The 22,006-nt window shown below is 38.1% G+C and overlaps 2 protein-coding genes across 9 annotated transcripts; both read left to right on the top strand.

Annotated features, from left to right (window-relative positions):
- Window positions 1-11,573: 11,573 nt before the first annotated feature.
- LOC103708722 (ras-related protein RABB1c-like) lies at window positions 11,574-16,932 on the top strand. Its single transcript, XM_008793781.5, has 6 exons — window positions 11,574-11,840; window positions 14,338-14,477; window positions 15,072-15,154; window positions 15,292-15,496; window positions 15,592-15,660; window positions 16,599-16,932. Exons 1-6 carry the CDS (start codon window positions 11,795-11,797, stop codon window positions 16,689-16,691), a joined length of 636 nt encoding a protein of 211 aa, XP_008792003.1. The 5' UTR covers window positions 11,574-11,794; the 3' UTR covers window positions 16,692-16,932.
- A 410-nt stretch (window positions 16,933-17,342) lies between these two features.
- On the top strand, window positions 17,343-21,667 carry UREF (urease accessory protein F). Of its 8 annotated transcripts, none has more exons than XM_039129213.3 (3): window positions 17,343-17,812; window positions 19,109-19,252; window positions 19,624-20,733. In XM_039129213.3, exons 2-3 carry the CDS (start codon window positions 19,197-19,199, stop codon window positions 20,378-20,380), a joined length of 813 nt encoding a protein of 270 aa, XP_038985141.1. In that variant the 5' UTR covers window positions 17,343-17,812; window positions 19,109-19,196; the 3' UTR covers window positions 20,381-20,733. The 8 variants fall into 8 exon arrangements, 6 of the variants coding, with proteins under 6 accessions (XP_038985141.1, XP_038985143.1, XP_038985144.1 ...); XR_015987430.2 differs by lacking the exons at window positions 17,343-17,812; window positions 19,109-19,252 and adding exons at window positions 21,275-21,320; window positions 21,411-21,664 and having other exon boundaries at window positions 19,259-20,392; XR_015987429.2 differs by lacking the exons at window positions 17,343-17,812; window positions 19,109-19,252 and adding exons at window positions 21,275-21,320; window positions 21,398-21,664 and having other exon boundaries at window positions 19,259-20,392.
- The last annotated feature ends 339 nt before the right edge of the window (window positions 21,668-22,006 follow it).

Raw genomic sequence — 22,006 nt, 5'->3', positions numbered from 1 at the left:
AGACTCCATGAGGACTACTACAGCTAATTGATATGTCCTAAATATGTGGTAGACTCCACAAGTCCTACTACAGTTTATTGGCATGCCCTATCTCCTTTGGCAACCATGACATTCAATATGAACCTGCTAGCATGGTCGTTTTATGGTCCAATTTCATGATATAGTCACCTGCAATAAGGCATGTACTATACCTACTATTAAAGGCAAAATGCAATTTCCCCAATTGCTTGGAACAAAAGATTTGGTCATCGAGCCTCTGTTGGTTTTGATGCAACTGACATATTTTAAGCCATCAATAAACATCCATTTTCTGTGTTGTGGCATAAGCATTTATGCCACATTTCAAAGGAGCGAATGGAAAGATTGATGAAAGCTGACATTCTGCCCTCTCTGAATTTTTCAGATATTTACACTTACGTAGATTGTATTAGGAAAAAGCTGACTAAAACTATAAGGAAGAGATCCACTAGGAGCGATGGTTCTTTTGGATCTTATTCACATCGATATTAGTGGACCGTTACTTTCTACTATATGTGGGAACAAATATTTCATAACCTTCATTGATGATTTCCCGCATTATAGTTATGTTTACTTGAGTAATGATAAATCTCTCGCTCTTGAGAAATTCAAGATATTTAAAATGGAAGTTGAAAAACAATGTGGGAAAAGTATCAAAGTTGTGAGATCTGACCGTGGTGGTGAATACTATGGTAAGTATGACGAGTCTGGTCAGAACATGGGTGATTTTGCAAGATTTTTACAGCAAAGTGGGATAGTCCCTCAATACACAATGCCAGGAACACCTGAGCAAAATGGTGTTTCTGAAAGGCATGATCGGACTCTGAAGGATAAGGTTAGCAGTATGATTAGTAAAACAAATTTGTCAGAATTCTTATGGGGTGAAGCATTGAAATCTATCGTATACATTCTGAAAAATGTTCCTAGTAAAGATGTTGAGAAAACTTCTTTTGAATTGTAGACATGACGTGAACCCAATTTAGCCCATTTTAGAGTTTGGGGCTGCCCAGTTGAGGTTAAGATTTATAATCCTACTGAAAAGAAATTAGACCCCAAATCTACACCAGAATTTATAGATCAAAGGGCTATAAGTTCTATAGTCCTAATCATGGCACCAAAATTATTGAGTTCATTATGGAGAAATTTCTTTCTTGTACTTGGTACTAGTGGGAGTTCTGTATTAAAGAAAACTTTTACAGAACCGAGTCAAGTTGTGGTTTCAATTTTCGTTGTACAAGAAAGAGTTATTTTTCAGCTGATTGCCACAGTTCATGAAGAACGTAAGCATCAAGAAGAGCCTCACGTTCCTCCTCAAACAGTGGTTGAGTTAGTTTTTTGAACCACAGGTTAGGAGACCACAAAAAAAAAAAAAGAAAGAATGTCTGCCCTGCCTAATGACTATATTTTCTATTTACTAGCGAGTGATTTTAATATTGGGCGTAACATTAATTCCGTCCCTTTTAAAGAAGCATTAACAAGACCTGACTCAAATAAATAGCTGAATGCCATAGAAGATGAAATATTTTCTATGAAGAGAAATAGAGTTTGGAAACTTGTTGGGCTTCTACCACATGTTAACACCATAGGTTGCAAATAGGTTTACAAATTCAAGTTAGACTTAAAAGGAAAATTTGGTGTGTAAGTTGAACAAATCTATATATGGGCTCAAGCAAACATTCCGACAATGATATTTGAAATTTGATGAAGTTGTGACTTCTTTTGGTTTTATTGAAAATACAGTGGACCAATGCATTTATCTCAAGATCAGTGGGAGAAAATTCATTTTTTCTCGTTTTGTATGTGGATGATATTTTACTTGCTAGTAGTGACTTAGGGTTACTTCATGAGACAAGGAAAATATCATTGCTAATTTTGAAAAGAAAGATCTTGGGGAAGCTTCTTTTGTACTATAAATTGAGATACATCGTGATAGAGATCATGGCTTGTTGGGACTTTCGCAAAAGATATACATACGACGCATCCTAGAGAGGTTCAATATGCAAAACTGTGCACCTGGTGATGTACCTATAGTAAAAGGGGATAAGTTCAGCAAAGCCCAGTGTCCAAGAAATAAACTTGAAAGAGAATCTTTGAAGAACATACTCTATGCAAGAGCTGTAGGGAGCCTGATGTATGCTCAAGTTTGCACTAGAGCAGACATAGCCTATGCAGTGAGTGTCTTTTGTAGATTTTAATCGAATCCAGGACAAGAGCATTAGAAAGCAACTAAGAAAGTTTTGAGATTATTGAAAACGACTGAAGGTTATATGCTTACCTTTCAGCGTACAGATCATCTTGAGGTGGTAGGCTACTCAGATTTTGATTTTGTAGGATGTCAAGATAATCTGAAGTCAACTTCAGGTTATATTTTTATAATGACTAGTGGTGCTATTTTTGGGAAAGGTATTAAGCAAACTCTAGTGGCTTCTTCTAACATGCAGGCTGAATTTGTGGCATGTTATGGAGCTACAGTCCAAGCCATTTGGTTGAGAAATTTTATTTCAGGACGAAAAGTTGTTGATTCCATCTCGAGACCAATTACCATCTATTGTGATAATAGTGTAGCGGTATTCTTTTCAAAGAATAACAAGAGTTCTGGTGGCTCTAAGCATATAGACATCAAGTACTTGGTGGTCAAAGATAAAGTTAAAGAAGGGCAGACAAAAAAAAATAGAGCATATAAATACAAAAGCAATGATTGCAGATCCATTAACTAAGGGACTCGCAACGAAAGTCTTTAAGACACATATTGCTAATATGGGCATTGTGGAAACCTTTGATGTTTTTGGTTAGTGGGAGTTATTTATGTAAGAGAACTATATTTTGGCTTGATCCTTTTTACAGGGTATGTAGGCAACCCATATGCTTCGGGTACAGCCTCTTCCAATTATAAAAAAAAAAAAAAAATTTATCTTCCTATTTATAATTCTGTATTTTGTGCACAGAAATTATAATTATGTTTGAGCATGCATTGCACATATGTCTTTTATTATGATATCATTTTGATCTCGAGATATAATGCATAAAGACATGATGTGAGTCTCTTTTGAGACATGTGGCTTCTTTTGAAGCATTTATGAGGACCAATATGAATTAGCACACCTTTGATCACATTTTGGTGCTAAGTTCATACTACATACTACCACATTGGTTGGAGGATGGGGATCCATGTCGATAAGGATGTTAGCATTTGTAGCTGTGGAGTGGTCTTACATCGATTAAATGGTGTAACGACTTCCATGTTCAATGTTGATGTTCTTGTTGGACCGGATCATGTATCCAAGGTGATTATCATTTGAGCTATATGTGTGGCCACTTTTGTAGTCTAACCCGAGAGTCGTTTTCAAAACAAAGTTTTTAAATTAATATGACAATCCGTGTTCGCCCAAGTGGGAGAATGTTAGAATAATTTCAAAATATGGGCTTACACTGATTGCGTATTTTTGTTTTATAAAATGGGTTAGACGTATGGCTCAGAATGGTACTATGATTAAGCCCAATATGATGTGTGATCATTTTGTTTTATGGGCTTTGGTGCACCTTGGATGTATAGGATTGAGTCCTATTTATTGTGGTACTTTTGGTATGTAGGCCAGGAAACCCAATTAGGGTTTTGGAGCCTTTAATGGGAAGGCTCCTCTATGTTTCCTATATATAGGCTAGGTCCCCCTCTCCTCTCCATATGGTTGATAGCTTGCCCCATTGACGGCTATCTTTTGTGAGGAGCAAGGAAGGGAAGATCCAGCCGCTATTATTCCAGGTGATTGAGGAACGTATTCAATATGTCTTCCGCAGGTATATCTCTTAAACTTGAATACGGTATTATTTGTGATTCTAAATCTTAGCATGTTATAATTTATTACTAACATTGTAAAGTTGAGGGAGAGAGTAGATGTATGCATGCATGCATGCAGAGGCGTACAGAATTATATGCACTACCATATGTAAACCTATTTAATTAGTGATGGCTTTCATTGTCCTCCCGCGTTATCTTGGATAATCAAATCTATATCCATTTTAAATTATATAGTACAGTGCAAATCCGAGGCAAACTAGTTTCGTATTTAATTCGGAACACCTCTTATTTTTTTCTCCTTGGTGCAAACCAGTAGTGGCACTAAATGCTGCAATATGATCAACCGGGGCCTTCTCGTCTCCAAATGAGCGCAATTCACAAGAGTGTGTTAATACAATTCTAGTTCAATTGCATATATGACCAAAAAGAAAACATAGAAAGGTTCACGAGCGTAGGGTAATTTCGCGGAAAGCTTTACATATTCTAAAACAGTTTCAATTCATAGACATGACTGCTTTTTTTTTCAAAAAAAAGTAAAAATAAAAAAGTAAGAAAAGAAAAATGAAGCCTCTGAAAGGAATATATATCTAACTTACCACATCCGGAGTAAGGTACTTAAGAAACAAGAGCATGGACTCAAGTTTAGTGCAATGGTGTTTGCTTTCTTGGTTAATTTGCATCAGTCCATGAAAGATTGGTTGCATGCATGACATGCTGGGGGTCACAATTTGAGACTTTTTCAAATAAGTTAACCAAAGCACACTTTGTAGCTGGGAGTAGTAGAAACTGGGCAATGAAAGAAAAGTAGAGGTGGGACATAAGAGTCTGTGATTTGTTTGCTCCAGGAGAGCAGAGGTGGCATGAGACCCTCGTTAGGCGGATGTTTGGGGAGTAGCTCGCTGAGCGGATCCTATCTTTGCAGATCCCTGTAGGAGAGATAGTGGACAGGAGAGTCTGGAGTATGACCGGAAGGTCTGTGGTACGAGCCCGAGATTTATGTCAAGGACCTCCGCAAGCGGCGCCGCCAGGACGCCAAGCCGTGAGAGGACCATGCGCCAATCGGAGGCCAAAGTGCCAATTGATGTGCCTTGTGGCCGGCTGACCCTTAGCCGACCAAGAGGATCATCGACGACATCAGCATCGCGTGCGATCAGCCCGCACGCCAGACCTCCCCAACCCAACAGGCGCTCGACCGAGAGGATCAAGCCGCACGGATAGCCGCGCACATAGGACCGCGCGCATGGCACTGCCAAGGCGGGTGCAACACCAGCGCACCCGCCCAGCAGCATGCCCACACACGCGCGGGCTGCAGGCGGGCGGCCTGCGTGCCCACACACGCGCGGGCTGCAGGCGGGCGGCCTGCGTGCCCACACACACCCGCGCGCGCAGGGCCGTGTGTGCCCGGCGGACCGCGCACGCCCATGCGCACAGGCAACTGGCGGGCACCCGCGCCCAGCCCAGTCCCACCCGGATTGGGACTCTTCCAGCCAGGTCGCACGACCCGATCAACCGGGACACGCATCCCGTGCATTCGGGATGCGCGTCCTATGCAGACGCGAGAGGAAGACTTGGAGGTATTCTAGGACTCCTCCAAGCCGTTGATCTCATACAAATCAAGGGTGGAGAAGCCTTGCACACGGCTACATCAACAAGGATCTATGGGGAGGTTTTTTTTCATGTTTATCTTAGCCTTTTGTTTAGGAATTCAAGTTTATCTTGGTCTTTCATTGTAACTAGAAGTCCTAGGGTTTTGAGTCTATAAAAGGGGTTGTAGGGAGCCATTGTGGGCATCCCAGATTTGAGTTGATTTTAGTTCTCTTGTGAAGGAGTCGACCGAAAGGCTTGGCAGTATTGTGCCGATTTTGGTTCTTAGATCTTGTATTCTAGGACTTGGGCTAGTGGTTGATATATCAATCTTCACTAGATTGGGCTAGGAAGAAATTCTCTCGATCCTTTGCTAGATTTCTTTTGTTTGCTTATGATTATTCTTGTTTGTTCTTCAATTAGAGTGGAATAAAATTCAGTTTAGTTTTATTGTTGATCTTTATATTAAGTTGTTCTACCGGCGTTACCTACAATCGGTCTATAATCAACGGCTTCTTCAAGGGCGCATGCTAAGGAGCAAGGCTAAGGGGCTTGGTGCAGGGCTTTGGACCGTGAGCCCCCATCACGGTCCTATCTTTGCAGCTCGCTGAGCGGGTCCCGTCTTTGCAGATCCCCGTAGGAGAGACAATGGATATGAGAGTTTGGAGTATGATCAGGAGGTCTGTGGTGCAAGCCTGGAACTTATCTGTGATGGTCGGAAGGCCTCTGGCTTGGCAAATTAATGGAGGATGGATTTGGAGGATGCACATCCATCCCCGTGTAGCCCTGTTCCTCTGAAAGGTGGCTTTGGGGTGTTTGCTTACTAGAAGTGTATTGGTGCGGCGGGGAGTGAGGATCCCTTTAGTCTGTGCAGTCTACACGGATGTGGAGGAGTCTATCTACCATGTTCTCATCGAGTGTCCGTGGGTCAGTCAAATTTGGAGGTGTGCCTTGGCCCACCTCGACCCGCGGCAGGAGTGGACGTCCATTGAGGACTCCTTGTGCTTCCTGGGGACCTCGGTGTGGGAGCTCGGGCTTGAGAAGGGGGGGACACATACTGCCTACCTGGCCTACCACTGTTGGTTGGATAGGAATGCCCAGGTCTTCGAAGATGGTAGCTCTCATCTGAGGTGTGGTGGCGGATAGTGCTTTACTGCATGCAACGAAGATTCTCGGTATTACTGAGACATCGCTTGTTGGGTTGGTTAGAAAAATCTAGGGCTCTCATTCTGCTCTTGCAGCGTTCAAAATTGTGCTTGTTTCCTAGGTGCCCCCACCTCCTGGCTTTCTCAAGGTGAACTTTGACGATAGTGTGGGCGAGGGAGAGAACTGCGGAGGTGTGAGATTCGTTATCAAAGACCACGACACCAAACTGATGGCGGTGGGGGGTCGGTAGATCTTCGACACGTCTATTGTTTGCGCTGAGCTTAGAGCTACATAGAAGGGTATTATCTATGTGAGGCTAGTGCTGGGCGCGGATCGCATCCTCCTCGAAGGGGACTCGGCCATGGTGATCAAGTGAATTCGGAATTGGGGATACGCTGCTGGGGGAGGCTACTGCTCCACGACATTCGCAGACTTCTGAAAGAGTGCGGCTCTCATCAGGCTACATATATATACAGGAAGGTAAACGGTGCCATAGACGGGTTGCCTCCTTTGTAGCTCACCACTTTGGAGGTTTTATTTGGGCAAACCACACATCATTGCCTAAGCCTTTATGTAGTCTTTTGTTCTTTGATTGCATGTAAGCCGTTGTACCAAAAAAAATTTTTAAAGAAAACAACAAGAGAAATAAGGGAAAAAAGTATAGGATTAGACGAAAAGGAATCTCTCAAGGAGATGACGAGGAATAAAGAAAGAAAGTATACTTTCCACATTCCTCAAAAAAAAAAAAAAGGTATACCTTCCACATATGTTATATTCCTGACTTCTAGCCAGTTCACTAATTTTAGCTTCGTACCTGCTCCTTTCTAGCCATACCTCCATATATTCTTCTAAGAGAAAGTTGGGCAACGTCGACATGGTGCATAGTAAAATACCTAGAAATATACCCCTCGATCGTCATTGGTCATGTCCGGGATAAAAATCATATGGCCGGTGGATTTCAGAATTTTTGCACAGGATTTCACGAGCATGTTTCCACAACTTGAAGAATCATTTTTCACTCACATTTCTTTTTTAAAAGGAATGAAATGGTCCCACGACCGTGGTGTATGGAGAACATACTAAATCTCATCCACCATCTCAATTCATCAGAGTAGGGGAAGAGAGTGAGAGTGAGAGTGAGAAGGAGAGGGACAAGGAGGGAGGGGGTGTTCTACTTGTACAGAATTCTCCGGTCACCATCCGAATACATGTCAATGTCAGGTATTAATGAATTTCATTACTGATATATTCTCCAAAAATAACCTAAAAAACCTAATAGCTAATATATGTAGTTTTTACCGACTTATGGTGGAGAGTGCCCATGTGCAGGCGACAGAGCTCAGTCACATCTTATCTGTCGAAGAGACCTTGATAGCTAAGGACGTCTAGGGTTCTCATTCTGCTTCGACAGCATCCCGTATGGTATTTTTCACCTGAGAGTCCCCTCCTCCGAATTTCCTTAAAGTCAACTTTGATGAGTCTGTCTGGAACGGAGGTATGAAAGGCGGCGCGAATTTTGTTATTGGGGACCTGTCGGCCAAGGTCGTGGCTGCAGGAGGCAGTCAACTCTTCGACATATCGGTTCCGGAAGCAGAGCTGAGGGCCGCTTGGGCGGGCCTTTGTCATGCCCGGTATGTTTTACGGGCCAGTTCCATTATCCTGGAAGGGGATTCGGCCACGATTATCAGTTGGGTCCGTGGAAGCCTAAGAGGTAATGGTTGCGTCCATCCTTTGCTCCGAGATATCTGGACAATGGTGGGGGCTGGAGGGGCCTTCCAGGCCAAGCATGTTTTCCGTGAAGCTAATGGGGCTGCGGACTGGGTGACTGCTTATGTAGCCAGTCACTCTGGTAGTACCCTATGGGCTGAAGATGGGGAGTTGCCTCTGGCACTTCTAGTATTTTGTTTTTCGATTTTATTAGATGTATCCGTATTTGTCAGATACGATCCATCCGCCTTAAAAAAAAAAAGAAAAAACATATGTAGTTTTTTTGTTATTTATATCTACATCAGTTTTGTTGCGCATGAGTAAAAAATAGCAATCGAGTTTCCTAAGGATTATGTAGAAAATGATCTAATGATGGATTGTAGTTAGCATAAAATTTTTTATAGGAGGCTAGGAGTGGCAATCGACTAGACATAGCCATTCAAGGCATTGACATAGCCATTCAAGGAATCGACTCGTCCATATTAGATAAAGGATTAAGAATAGGGTAGTATGTTCACATAGGGTGAGTGTTATCTTTTCTTGTATACTCAATCGGATGGTTTGGACTCGAGGATTAAAAAAGTTGTACCCCAGGCATCACGTAGGTTATAAGCTTGTTATTGTCTGAAACACATGTACTAGCCCATGCCCATGCAAGGGATGCAAGTAATTACGACTTTAATTTTTTCTTTTCTTTTTCAAAATAATTTCTTAATGCCAATACTAACCAAGATCCAAGATGAAAACCTTGCTTTGGAAGTAGGATATTTATTCTAACAAGTAGTTACATTGTCTAAGTAATGCTAGCAAGGAGTATCGATTATACATTAGTTCATATTGTTTTTCTTATCAAAGTTATAATTGTAATACAAAAATAAATTTCTTGCTTAGTTTTAATATAATATACATGGGCAAGGGGTGAAACATGTAAAAATCAGGGGAAAGAGCAGGGAAGCTAAAAAATCTTGGGCAAATCTTGCAGTATAACTTACCACCCTTAAATTAATGGATCTAATTGCCAAATCAGCTACAAATATTTTGAATTAATGACTTTTAATGTAAGATTTTTTTTTTTTATCTAAATTGAATTTAAGCATTGACAGGAGAGTACACTAGCATTTCACAAGTGGAGATGAATTTTGGGAAAGCCAAGCAATTATGAATTTTGGGAAAGCCAAGCAATTAAAGAGTCATATTCCTTCTTTCTAACATATCTTTGTTTGATAATCCTGAATTAGGATGGAGATAAGATTTAACTATTTATTCTTGTTATTCCTTCTTTCTAATAAATACCTTCTAATTACTTTGTTGAATTGTGGATTTAATCAGACTTCAGAATTCTAGGATCGACTGATATTTAAAAGTATAGTCTTGTAAGCTTATAAAGAGTAACTTTTATTCAATATCACTAAAATACACATAAAAAATTCATATAATATATGGTAAAATATTTTCTTCAATGTGACAAAGTAATAAGACTAGATTTTTCATCATTTCAATTTAGATAGTTATATTTATTATACATATTATGCCCTCCTCCCTCCTCCATCCCAACAAAATATCTTTGCTCCACCCCAGTGGATGGGCTTCATAAATTAGAAGAAATTATTTTGTTACTAAAAAATATTTGTAACATCATCACCTACCTACGTGACATCTGTTCTACTACATAACACGACTTTCATGGTGTACATGGAGCATGTCTGTTCTTCTACATTTCTTTTTCATGCTTTTTCTTGCCTCATACATTCCCTCGCCTCTTCCCTACTTTACATTCTATCCACAAGAATAAAGAAAAGAATCCTTCATCTAATATTTATTTATGTATTTTTTATTAAAAACAAAATTTTAAAAAAATCAATGTTTCAAAATCCTTGTTTTAGTATTTATTTAATTATTCATTTGTATCAAATTTATTTTAATCAAAAATAAAATAATAACTGCATATGCCATATTCTAGTAATAATACTCAAACTCCAAAGGGCTCCTTGCAGCATGGGTTGACGAGAGGGATACTGATCTTGGTGCTCTATCCAAGCTATTTATACAAATTCAAACATGAAGGTCTAGAACTATCTTGGTAAATTAGTAAGATAATTGAATAAAAAGTCAATTTTTCCTAATCCTAAGGCCAAAAGCAGATGAGATACCAATATATCCATATATGTACTTATTTTATTTGATGAATACAAATATAGATATAGATGTTAATCAGATACAAAATTTATATTGATATTTATTTTAAACGAATATGGATACATATCTGATCCTAGAAGTATTGACAAAAATATAGATATAAGTTGTATAATTAAACTTTGTGATCACATAATCAAAAAAATTACTAAATAGCAGATAAATCATGCTAATAGCATGTTCATATGATCATTTATTGTTCTTGAAAATTTATGAGTGCTATATAAAATTAAATAGGATTATAAATAAAATCGGATATTCGAATATGTAGTTGTCTATCGTTATCCATATCTATATTTTTTTGCTGAATATGGATACAAATATGGATATTAATCGAATACTTAAAGTTTTATCCATATCCGGATAGATTCGAATGCAAAAATAGATTTTAATGGATATTATCTGGTCCATTTTCATTCTTACTGGATACCCTGCTATGCATAGAAGATATGAAGGTATAAAGTGTAGAAGACAAAATATTGTCCTTCTCAAATAAAGTCTGATAGATAAGCAAGACGCGATAATATGCAAATCCTTAGAACATGTTTGGATAGCGTGAACAGAAGAGGAAAGTGTGGTTAATAGAAAAATGAATAAATGTCACGTGAATAAAGAAGAAAGATGAGAAAGTAACTTTTTTATAGGAATAAGATCTGATAAGGAAAAAATCAATTGCCACCCACTAGGAGTAACTTTTTTTTAAAAATATTCTTAAGCTTTTAGATAGAATATATTTTTTATTATTAAGAACATAATAAATATTTTATATATTTTTTTAAAAAATAAATACCTAATCAAATATAAACTAAAATGTGCCTCTCTTTTTTTCAATCAACCATGCAAAAATTATTATTTTATATATCATGTTTTCAAATATCAATTTTATATATATATATATATATATATATATATATATATATATATATAAATAAAAAAAATTCACAAACCAAAGGAGCCCTCGTTCTTTGTATTGATAATTTGAAAACCTATCCATATGCCCTAAAAAAGTTCTGAACCATCTGCTGTGACCTTCTCTTGGGTAAAGACAATAGTTTAATAGTAATACAATATCTTTAGCTACGGAAGAAGCCTCCTTTTAAGGCCGGCAACTAATTAATAAGGATAGCCAAAGGTTAAGCAGTAAACAAATAATAAAAAATTAAGGAAGCAGCGCCTTCCCCAAACCTCGGCTACGATCTTGTAGTCTCCGTGGCGACGACGCACGCCTTCTCCACCGTCTTCATCTCGTTGGAGGTCTTGGTTCTCTGAGAGACTGAGAGCGAGCCCAGCTCTTCGAGATCCGAGGAGAAGGAAGAGGAGGCGGAGGAGAGCCTCGAGATCTGAGGAAGGATGTCGTACGCTTACCTCTTTAAGTACATCATAATCGGAGATACGGGTATTCTTTTGATTCTGATCTCTAGGTTTCGCTTTGCGATTTGACGGGTTGTGGGTGTTGGGCACCGAATTATGATTAAATTGAATGGAATGGAGGTTTCTAGGGTTGATCTGTTTGGAGTTTGGGAAAGGGGATTGGATTTTAAGTAGGGATTGATTGCTCTGATTTATTTATATGTTGAATTATTTGCAGTTTACTCATCTTTTTGATTTTTAGGGAATTGCTTTGTCACGTTTCTTTATGAGTTAATTGGAAAACGATGAGAATCTGGATGTGTTGGATGATTTTTTTTTTTATTTGTTTCTTTTGATTCTTAATGAAACTTGGAATGCATCTGATTTCCATTAATCACTTGTTAACTCGAAAAAAGATTTCTATTAATCATATGACCTTGGACCCGTTTTCTTGGGGAGATCTTGATTGGATTCCTGGGTTTGGGCTTTTACGAGAATAATCAGTGTTTGTTCTTTTGCTGCATTGGTGATTACTGATATAGCGTGGATAATAAAAAAATTATTATTATTTGGATCTGTACAAGTTCTTGTTCTGGTTCATGTTCCTGTTGCTTCTCCGTCTGATGTTCTTTGCTTCTCCCTCTGATGTTATTTTATTCTCCTTCTTGTCCTTTCCATTTTATTCTCCTTCTTGTCCTTTCCGTCTGTTTTCTTTTGATTTCTAAGTAATTAAACACGCTGTTTTGTATTTTCTTTGTCTTTTTGCACTTCAAATTTTGGTGATTGATGTGCTAAATATGGTCTTCATTTACAAATCTTTAAGTAATGCCATGTTTTTCTTACTTTCTTCTTGTCTTCTTTTGGAATTTGGCAAGTTTAATTTGGAAGTAATTAGTTAGGCATCGTTATTAACAGCATGATAACAATAAAAGGACCTGGAGGCAATTAAAAGAAACAGAAAAGAAGTAAAAGGGTGTCTGAAATAGTATGCCACCACAGACAAGACCCGGATTGATGTGTCTGCACCCATTCTTCATCCAGTTGCCTTTTGTTGAAGATGTTTCTCTTTTCCTAAATTTCCCACCCATTGGCAATGCCTGGGTCCCAGGATATTGTCACTGAACCTACACCATAAAATTCAAAAGATAGCACATTGGAGCAGCAGATGTGGGACTCTTCCTCCACACAGCACAAAGCGGCTTTTCTATAGAACTTGCAACCCCTATGGGGATGGTTCTCCCTAGTTGGACCGGACAGTAGACAATTATCCCAAAAAAAGCTTCTTTGTCCATAAAGAATTACATTAAATATATTAAGCTCTTTCAGATTATGAAATACTTAAATATTAATTGGACTTATATACAAGAACCCGATTGCTTTAAGTTGCCTGAAAATAGAAGCCTTCTTCCATCTGTTCTTATCCATGCCAAAGAGTTCGTACAAAAATTTACCTTTAACCATAATATATTTTCAAAACAGATAAGGGGGAAATTGGATTTCACTAGTTATAATAACTGTGACAAACTAGGACGAATTGTCATAAATTTGATGTGGATCTGATTTCACATCTCTGAAATCCTTCAACTCATTCTCTTCCTCTTCTTAGACCTTTTTGTCTGAAAATCTCTAGCAATTAAAAAGAAGGGGTGAACTGGGGCATCTTCACTGAAAATCTTTGGAATTTAAAAATATTTAAGAGTTCCATTATCTCACGATGAAAAACCTCGTTATCAATGTCAGTTAGAGACTCAAAGATAAAGGAGAAGAAATTTAATTTACCAGATTACAAAGATTATTTTCAGAAAACAGCAAAATACCATTGAACATTTTGCAGAAGTATTTTATTGATTCCTGATTTACATAAGATCTGAATCTTCATTTGAGCCTCCCTCATTTCTTGTCTTAACATGGCGAATATCTTCACCCTAAGTAAACATAAGGCTGATATGGGGTTTGCTTGGAGAAGACTTTGGATGAATCAGAAGTCATTTATTAGGTCAATGGACTAAGACGAAGAAATTCACTATCTTGATACGGCAGTTTTGTATCAAAATAATCCTTTTTTTTGCACTATATATTATAGAAGATGTAGTTCAAATTGCTCCATCCTTTGCCTCTTCAATGTCTGCTTCATACAAGTTACAAGTACTTCCTGTACCATTTATGATTCTTACTCTGGCACCTTCACACCTTATGTTGTTTTTGTAACATTGGGATCTCCTTGATAGAAAAGTCTTGGATTGAGGCGATGATCTGCACTATTGAGGTTGTTTGATTGCCTGGACTTTATGAATGGTTTCAAGTTTTACTAAAAGGCAGGATTCTATATTTCACAGACTTTTCCAAATTGATTATATGGAACCACTTTGTAGTATTCTTGTGAATCCTATTTATTGTTATGTTTTGCCATTTGCTATATTAATTTCTTGTCCTATAACATTGAGTTCTCTAGAGTATTCTTTTTGTTATTTTTTATAGCAAATTTATGTTTATTGATCTTTATGATGTGCTTTTGCTATGTTTGCACTTTGCTTTTCATGCAGGGGTTGGAAAATCATGCCTGCTATTGCAGTTCACTGACAAGCGCTTCCAACCTGTGCACGACTTGACGATTGGTGTTGAGTTTGGAGCCAGGATGATTACAATTGACAACAAGCCCATAAAGTTGCAGATATGGGATACGGTTGGTTTTTATGTTCTTGCTGTGCTCAAGTGCCTTTATTAGGGATATGGATTAAATTTTTTTATAGTATTAACTGTTTTAGTATAGTTATTGTTTATGAATGACTGTTTATTTAATTGTCTTTTCTTGATATGTTTGATAGGAAATTTTTAGTAGAAATGCTGTTTATTTCAGAAAAATTATTTAAAGCAACCTTTTTTTTCTTTCCCGCATGTTACCCAACTTATGCTGACTTGCCATGGACTCTGGTGCTTTATTATGCTTCTGTGCTTCCATCGTTTTAATATAATAGTACAATAACTTAAATAACCTAAATGATATGTAGAATTGGTGAAACTAATATCTTAGCTTTCAAGATGTGCGAAATATCAAATATAGTCTGATAACAGCCAAGATCAAATGGAATATGATGTTTAAATAAAAGACTAGGTTTATATAACTAGGCTTGCAATAGCTTCAATTTCAGTTATGTATTCTATAATCCTCTTCTCTTTCTTCATCTTCTTCTCCTTGTATGTTGTTACACTATTGTTTCAAATACTCAATTTCAACCATTGCTCATGAATCTCATAACAAAAATCTATCATGTTACAGGCAGGCCAAGAATCCTTCAGATCAATTACAAGGTCCTACTATAGGGGGGCTGCTGGTGCACTGCTAGTTTATGACATTACCAGGTGTTTCTGCTGTTCAAGTTTCTCTAAAATGGGTGACTTTGGTGCAAATCGAATATTTCTTTCTTGTTCTTTTTTTTTTCTTTCCTGATTTAAGGAGTTCAAGTAGGTCCTTAACTTTTTCCCAATATTAATTTCAGGAGGGAAACATTTAATCATCTTGCAAACTGGCTGGAAGATGCAAGGCAACATGCAAATGCTAATATGACAATAATGCTTATTGGGAACAAATGTGATCTGTCTCACAGAAGAGCTGTCAGCACGGAGGAAGGGGAGCAGTTTGCCAAGGAGCATGGATTGGTCTTTATGGAAGCCTCTGCAAAAACTGCACAAAATGTTGAGGAGGTTTGGCACATTGTTACAAATTTTATGCCAAATCATGTGCAGTATTATTATCTTGTTTTGACTTTCTAACCCTTCTGATACCTAAAACCATCCAGGCATTTATTAGCACAGCAGCAACAATCTACAAGAAAATCCAGGATGGGGTCTTTGATGTATCAAATGAGGTTGGCTTTCTTCCTTCTATCTTTTGAATTTTCTGCTTGAACTGGATCATCATATCATAAGTCATGACAACAATTTTTTGAACTTATATGAACGAGAAAGGAAATAAACTTATTTTACAGACAGTTTTGTTTTTTGAAATGTTATACATATGGTAGTATTACCACGTGAAACTAACTGGATCCAAGAAAAGAAATGATTGCACGTATTGCCAACAAAAAGACCTTGTCTTCCTATGTGGTCATTGGCTTGAGAATCGCCAAACATCGACATTTTTCCTAAGTACATGGTTAATGAAAGTTGGACCACCTAAAACAACACGGTGAATCCTTAAAAAATGGAGCCTAGCCTTTTGCAGACCAAGTTTCCAAGGAGGCGTTCAACATTTCTTGTCGCATGTTTGTTGTGGACCTTAGGAGTTCGGCATTCAATTGTCAGCCACATCCTCTATCAGAATAATTACCCAAGTCCTCTTTTAACCATGATATTTATTCAGCCTCCATGTTACAGAGTCAAAAAAAAAAAAAGAGTTTCATGTTATAAGCTATACACAATCATATAGATTAACTAAATATATGGTTCCCAGTTCCAATATTATTATGCTTATAAAGCATTGACTTCATATGTATTTTATCTTACTTTAAATATATTTCTTTTTTCAATTTTAATAAAGATCTGTATGCCCCTCCTCCAAAAAAAAAACAAAAAACAAAAAACAAACTAACTCCCCAATAGTTTTGTTGGTATGTCAGAGAAGACATCCTTGGTACAATGTCATTTATTTTCCATTAATTTTTTGAGAAATTTTGCATGTACCTGATGGTCATGGTTTTCTGTGGTTTATACATCTAGAATTTTACATTTCTCCTCCGTGAAGCATGTTCATTTAATTTACTGCTTCTTTGTGTAACCATTGACCTTTTTGTCATACTTATTCCAGTCCTATGGTATCAAAGTTGGATATGGTGGAATTCCTGGCCCATCAGGAGGGAGAGATGGCACCTCTTCTCAAGCTGGTGGCTGCTGCAGTTGAACACCTGCCCCAGAATAAGATCCCATTACTAAAAAGGATCCTCTTCTGTGGCTGTCTGGATTCAGTCTCTTTGTGGTCTCCTGCTGTTCCATTTACATTTGTAACCTGGACTTCTGTAATGTGCATGAGCAAAATGAAAAATGTTGTATAGTCTCCTCTCTCCTATCACTTTTGTACATCCATTTGCAACTGTTCAAATATCATTCAGTCATCCATATGTAATTGAGAGGCATTTTGATTAGATTTGACCGGCATAGCTTGTGTTTTGTCTACCGTTCTCTTTCTCCTATCTTCAAGACAGATGTCTGCTTCGGATGATCGATTAATTTTTCATGGCAGATTGTAGGAAGGCGACTTACGACACTAGCATGCTATAATATGCATGGAAAGTGGAATTGCCAAGGGTCCTCCTGAAAGTCTTGCAGAAGAACAGGTTTGGCAGAAGAATGGAGTTTGTAGCTCGATCAACGCCACCTATATTTTTAGCGGGTTGACCCTAGCAGCAAAGGAACGAGATTGGGACCTAAAGTCTCTTCCTCACCAGAATAGAGATTGGGATCTAAAATATTTGGCTCAGATTAAAACTGGGTGTAGTTTGGGCCGGTGCTTCGTGACCCCTTTTGCTCGATATTCTTTACTACGTATGCATATCAGATATTTGTATTTCCTTACATTTCTATTCTATCTGCATTTTAGTATTCATTATTGTCCTCCTTAAAAACTTGTCATCGCGCTTTGCAGGATTTAGGTCGTCATCATTAGAAAAAATTTACGTTGTTGTCTCTAAAATTTTTGCATCATTGGCTATCAAATTGATAAGAGAAAGCACATTATAATCTCTCAAATGGAAGAGAGAGACAGCAAATCCTATTCCATTGCTCCTAACCTGAAGCCATTCCAATCTCGGGCCATCCAGAAGGGTTTCTCATATAACTTTCTTCCCTTTTTATCCCAAATCTTTCCCTTAAAGTCGTTCTGGAGGGATTCTTTGTTTTCTCCGGTTGGAAATTGGTTGCCTGTTGATTTCGTGCGACCAATGACCAACTTCGGAATGGCTGCAACAGAAAGTTCAGAGAGGGAGAGAGAGAGAGAGGGAGCGAGGGAACACAGAAAAATTAAAGGTTTATTCTCTTATCCTACGTCTCCTTGTCGATTCCGTGCAAGATCTTGCTCCATAACCAACAGATTTACGCATTTCATATTGTCAAACTAAATCATATCATGCCATATAGCACAAAATTTCTCAACATGCCCCCCCCCCTTTTTTTTTGGAACAGCATGATCAGAAAGTAATTCAGAGATGAGTATATCATATGCTTTTGATGTTCTGTTAACTGTAATATCCGCATAGATGGGGTCTGAATAATTTGCTCCGCTGCATACTTTTGATGTTCTGTTAACTGTATCCTCTCGTCGCCAAGTAGCTGATTGATTTTAGGCCTTTCTAAGCTGTTTTATTTCGGGGGTGTGTGCTGATCTATCTTGGAATTCATTATGTCATTTAGTAGATTATTTGGAATTCATTATGTCATTTGGTAGATTATTTGGTAAGAAGCTGCCATCTTCGTATTGAATATTACGATGACCTCGGTTTCGATCTTGTGGTCTCCGTGGCGACGACGCACGTCTTCTCCACCGTCTTCGTCTTGTTGGAGGTCTGGGTCTCTGAGAGCGAGCCCAGCTCTTCGAGATCCGAGCACGAGGGAGAGGAGGTGGAGGAGAGCCACGAGATCTGAAGAAGGATGTCGTACGCTTACCTCTTTAAGTACATCATAATCGGAGATACGGGTTTTCTTTTGATTCTGCTCTCTAGGTTTCTCTTTACGATTTGACTGGTTGTGGGTGTTGGGCACCGAAATTATGATTGAATTGAAGGGAATGAAGGTTTCTAGGGTCGATCTGTTTGGAGTTTGGGAAAGGGGGTAGGATTTTAAGTAGGGATTGATTGCTCTGATTTATTTATATGCTGAATTATTTGCAGTTTACTCATCTTTTTGATTTTTAGGGAATTGCTTTGTCATGCTTTTTTATGTGTTAATTGGAAAAAGATGAGAATCTGGATGAGAACTGGTAGCTACTTTTTTTCTCATGAATTCATTGGATTTGGGGTTTGACATAATCTCAATGGATGCCTATACTTCTAATGGTAATGCGAAAAACGAACACTTCTTACATTTTTTTCTATAAAAAAAAACAGAAGAAGGTATATAATTGGACTTTGTTTCAAGACCTTGGTTCTATTTATCAGAAGGCATTTCCTTCACGACCCAAGCAGACTGTACGCATGCTTGTATGGTCCAAGTACAAGTACATTGACATTTTCTTGTTTTGATTCATTGATGTGATCGTGCAAATGTTTTTTGTTGTTTGATATGCTGCATCTTTTTCTTTTTTCTTGTTTTTTTATGGTCCGGAAGTGAACTTATAATGCTGATCATGGTGGGCAAGATGATATTTCTCAAAAATTGTGGTTAAGATGATGGTAGAGCATCGTTGGCAACAATCATGAGTGAATTGTTTACAAAGAACTGTGAAAGTGATCAAGCCGTTCCCTTCACGAGGTTCATTTAATATGCTCTTATCATGGATTCTTAAGTCTGCCTATTTTATATTCAAATATATCTTTTTTGAAGATTTTGTTTGGGTTTGATGTAAAATGTCAAGTGAGCTATGGCCTCCGAGCCCTGACAATGATCCTATGCGAGTTTCTTACCACCTTAACTCTATTTTCTTCTTTTTTTTTTCAATAAAGATCTTGCTGTCAGATATGTCGAGTCCTCCATGTTATGCACCCCACAAAAATATAGCAAAATTCATTTAAACATGATATGCCCAGCTCATTCAGTAAACTTGTCACGATCTCACAAGAATATTGTGCTTGCATGTCTATTTTGCTTATAAATCTGATGCTTCATTTATATGTTTTTAATAGTGAACAAACCCAGAATTGTCTAATGGACTGCGATATGGAGGAAATGAGTGCAGATAATGTGAAAACTTCACCTGCAGACCACCTCCAACAATGGAGCCAGTGGCAACTACTAGATTCCATTCTTCCTACAGGCGGTTTTGCTCATTCTTCTGGTCTTGAGGCTGCTGTCCAAGCTCGCTTTGTAGTGGGCCCTGAAGATTTGAAGTTCTACATTATCCAAGTCTTGGAGAACACCGGCAGCCTACTTCTTCCATATGTATATTGTGCAAGCAAGTTTCCTGACGTTGAATCCTGGTTTAAACTAGATAGATTGCTTGAGGCAACACTGACTAATGAAGTTAGTAGAAAAGCATCAGCATCTCAAGGATCAGCACTTTTGAGAGTGGCTGCATCTATATATGTGGAGATTCCATCTCTTAAACAGATGCGGGATACTTACCTGGGTTCAGGGGCGGCTTCTTTCCACCATGCACCGATTTTTGGGCTCATATGTGGTCTTCTTGGTTTTGATAGCAGTACTTCGCAGCGGGCCTACATGTTCATAACAATGAGAGATGTTGTTTCTGCTGCAACAAGGTTGAATCTGATAGGGCCCCTTGGTGCATCAGTATTGCAGCACCAAATTGCTCATGTTGCGGAACAGATGACGAAGAAATGGATGGATCGCCCGGTTGAGGAAGCAAGCCAGACTTCTCCTTTGGTTGATATTGTGCAGGGCTGCCATGGATACCTGTTTTCAAGATTATTCTGCTCTTGATAAGTTGGCACGGTTGTCTATTTGTGTTTTGTTCATTCATAAAGGCTTTCCCTGCTTTCTTTTTATTACCTTACTTTTCTTCTAAGGTGGGAAGTTTTCATGTAAGCCCAGCTAGGGTTGTGTGTTTTCTGGAACATGGTAAATTTTATTAGTTTCCATGAGGCATATTAAGATGCATTCATCTTGCTGAGGGAGCAAATCTGATACTTGGCTCCATCCAAATGTTCTAGGCTAAACAAAGATGACTTGATTCATATGCTTATCATATTTGAATACCTTAAAGTGGGTCAATGCAAAACCACATATAATTCTAAAGACAATGATTTAGTTAATGCATTTATTTCTCATCAAAATTTGGCCTCCTAAGTTGCACTTATTGCATTATTTTGCTTGTTCCGTATCATGCAATGACAGATGATTCTTTTCCTTGGAAAATTAATAGAATTTATTTGCAAATGCTGACAATGAGAGTTATTTGCTAACTTTTAAGTACGAGGACACAGGCTTTAGTACCATATCAATGCATATGAAGTCTTGAGATAAACTTGTCCTATGATAGATATGGATGAATTTGCTAGATATGGAAGAAAACAACACACGTCTGTTGAGGCATTCCTAGATATTTCGGTTGGTTCAGTGTCTATTCATCTTGCGTCTACGGTCCTCTTGAATTCTATGATGACTTTCGGGCCAGAAATCTCTTTAATGACTGTTAAAAAGCTGACTTGCTGTGAAATTTCCTAACTGCTGCACTTTGTGTTTTATCAAGAATACATTATAATCTAATGGTGACATGAATTTTTGTTATGTTTGTCCTAGCTATGGTTTAAAGTTCGTGTCTGCCGATATAACTAATGCACAAACACATTGTTTTTGAAGCTCTCTCCTTTGCAGGTTACTAAGCATCATGGAGTATTTGGTCAAGAAGAGAGATGATTTGGTAAGTTGTTTCACATTTAAGTGCAATGCTAAACAGCTCTACCAACAGATTGTAATTGTACATTTTATCCCTTTTAGTACTTACTTTCAGATGCTGGAAGGGTCACTTTGCTGCCTGTTACACATTGGCTTCTTTGAAGCCCAAAAGAAATGTTTTACTATGCTGTTGGAAATAGTAATTGAAATTTGGATTCGGATGTTTAAGTGTTAGTTTTGTGTTTGTTTGAGTTCAGCGAGTAATGGACGGTAGACTCTTGTAATGGGTACCGGATAAGCAGCATAAGAATGAAGTATAGCTAGTATATTGGTCCACTTGGAAGTCTTTAGAAGAGCTCGAATTTGAGAGGGGGAAAAAAAGAACTCAGCTGTAAGGCAGCGACGTTGATACCTGTGGTAGAGACTGGTGAGAGGTTGTATCTCTGGCCACTACAGTAGAGACCGATGGGAGGTTGTATATCTTATCCACTGCAACATTATGAGAAATAGGGTTGGTATGATTATAAGTATGAACGAGCCCAGGCTCGGTATCAGTGGCGCCGAAAGAATATAGGCTAATTTTTTTTAGGTAGAAGTACCGTCCAAGACTCGTGAAAATGCCATTGTATACACCTAGCTGTCAAGTGTCATGAGAATAGAAAATTAAGGTTGTAAACATATAGATTTTTAAAAAATATGATGCAGATGTTG

Source organism: Phoenix dactylifera, chromosome 5 (assembly GCF_051530095.1).
Source record: "Phoenix dactylifera cultivar Ajwa chromosome 5, Ajwa_hap1_PhDact_Kaust_v1.1, whole genome shotgun sequence".
NCBI lineage: Eukaryota > Viridiplantae > Streptophyta > Magnoliopsida > Arecales > Arecaceae > Phoenix > Phoenix dactylifera.
The sequence above is the reverse complement of the archived record's forward strand: the minus strand, read 5'-3'. Positions and strand labels throughout refer to the sequence as shown.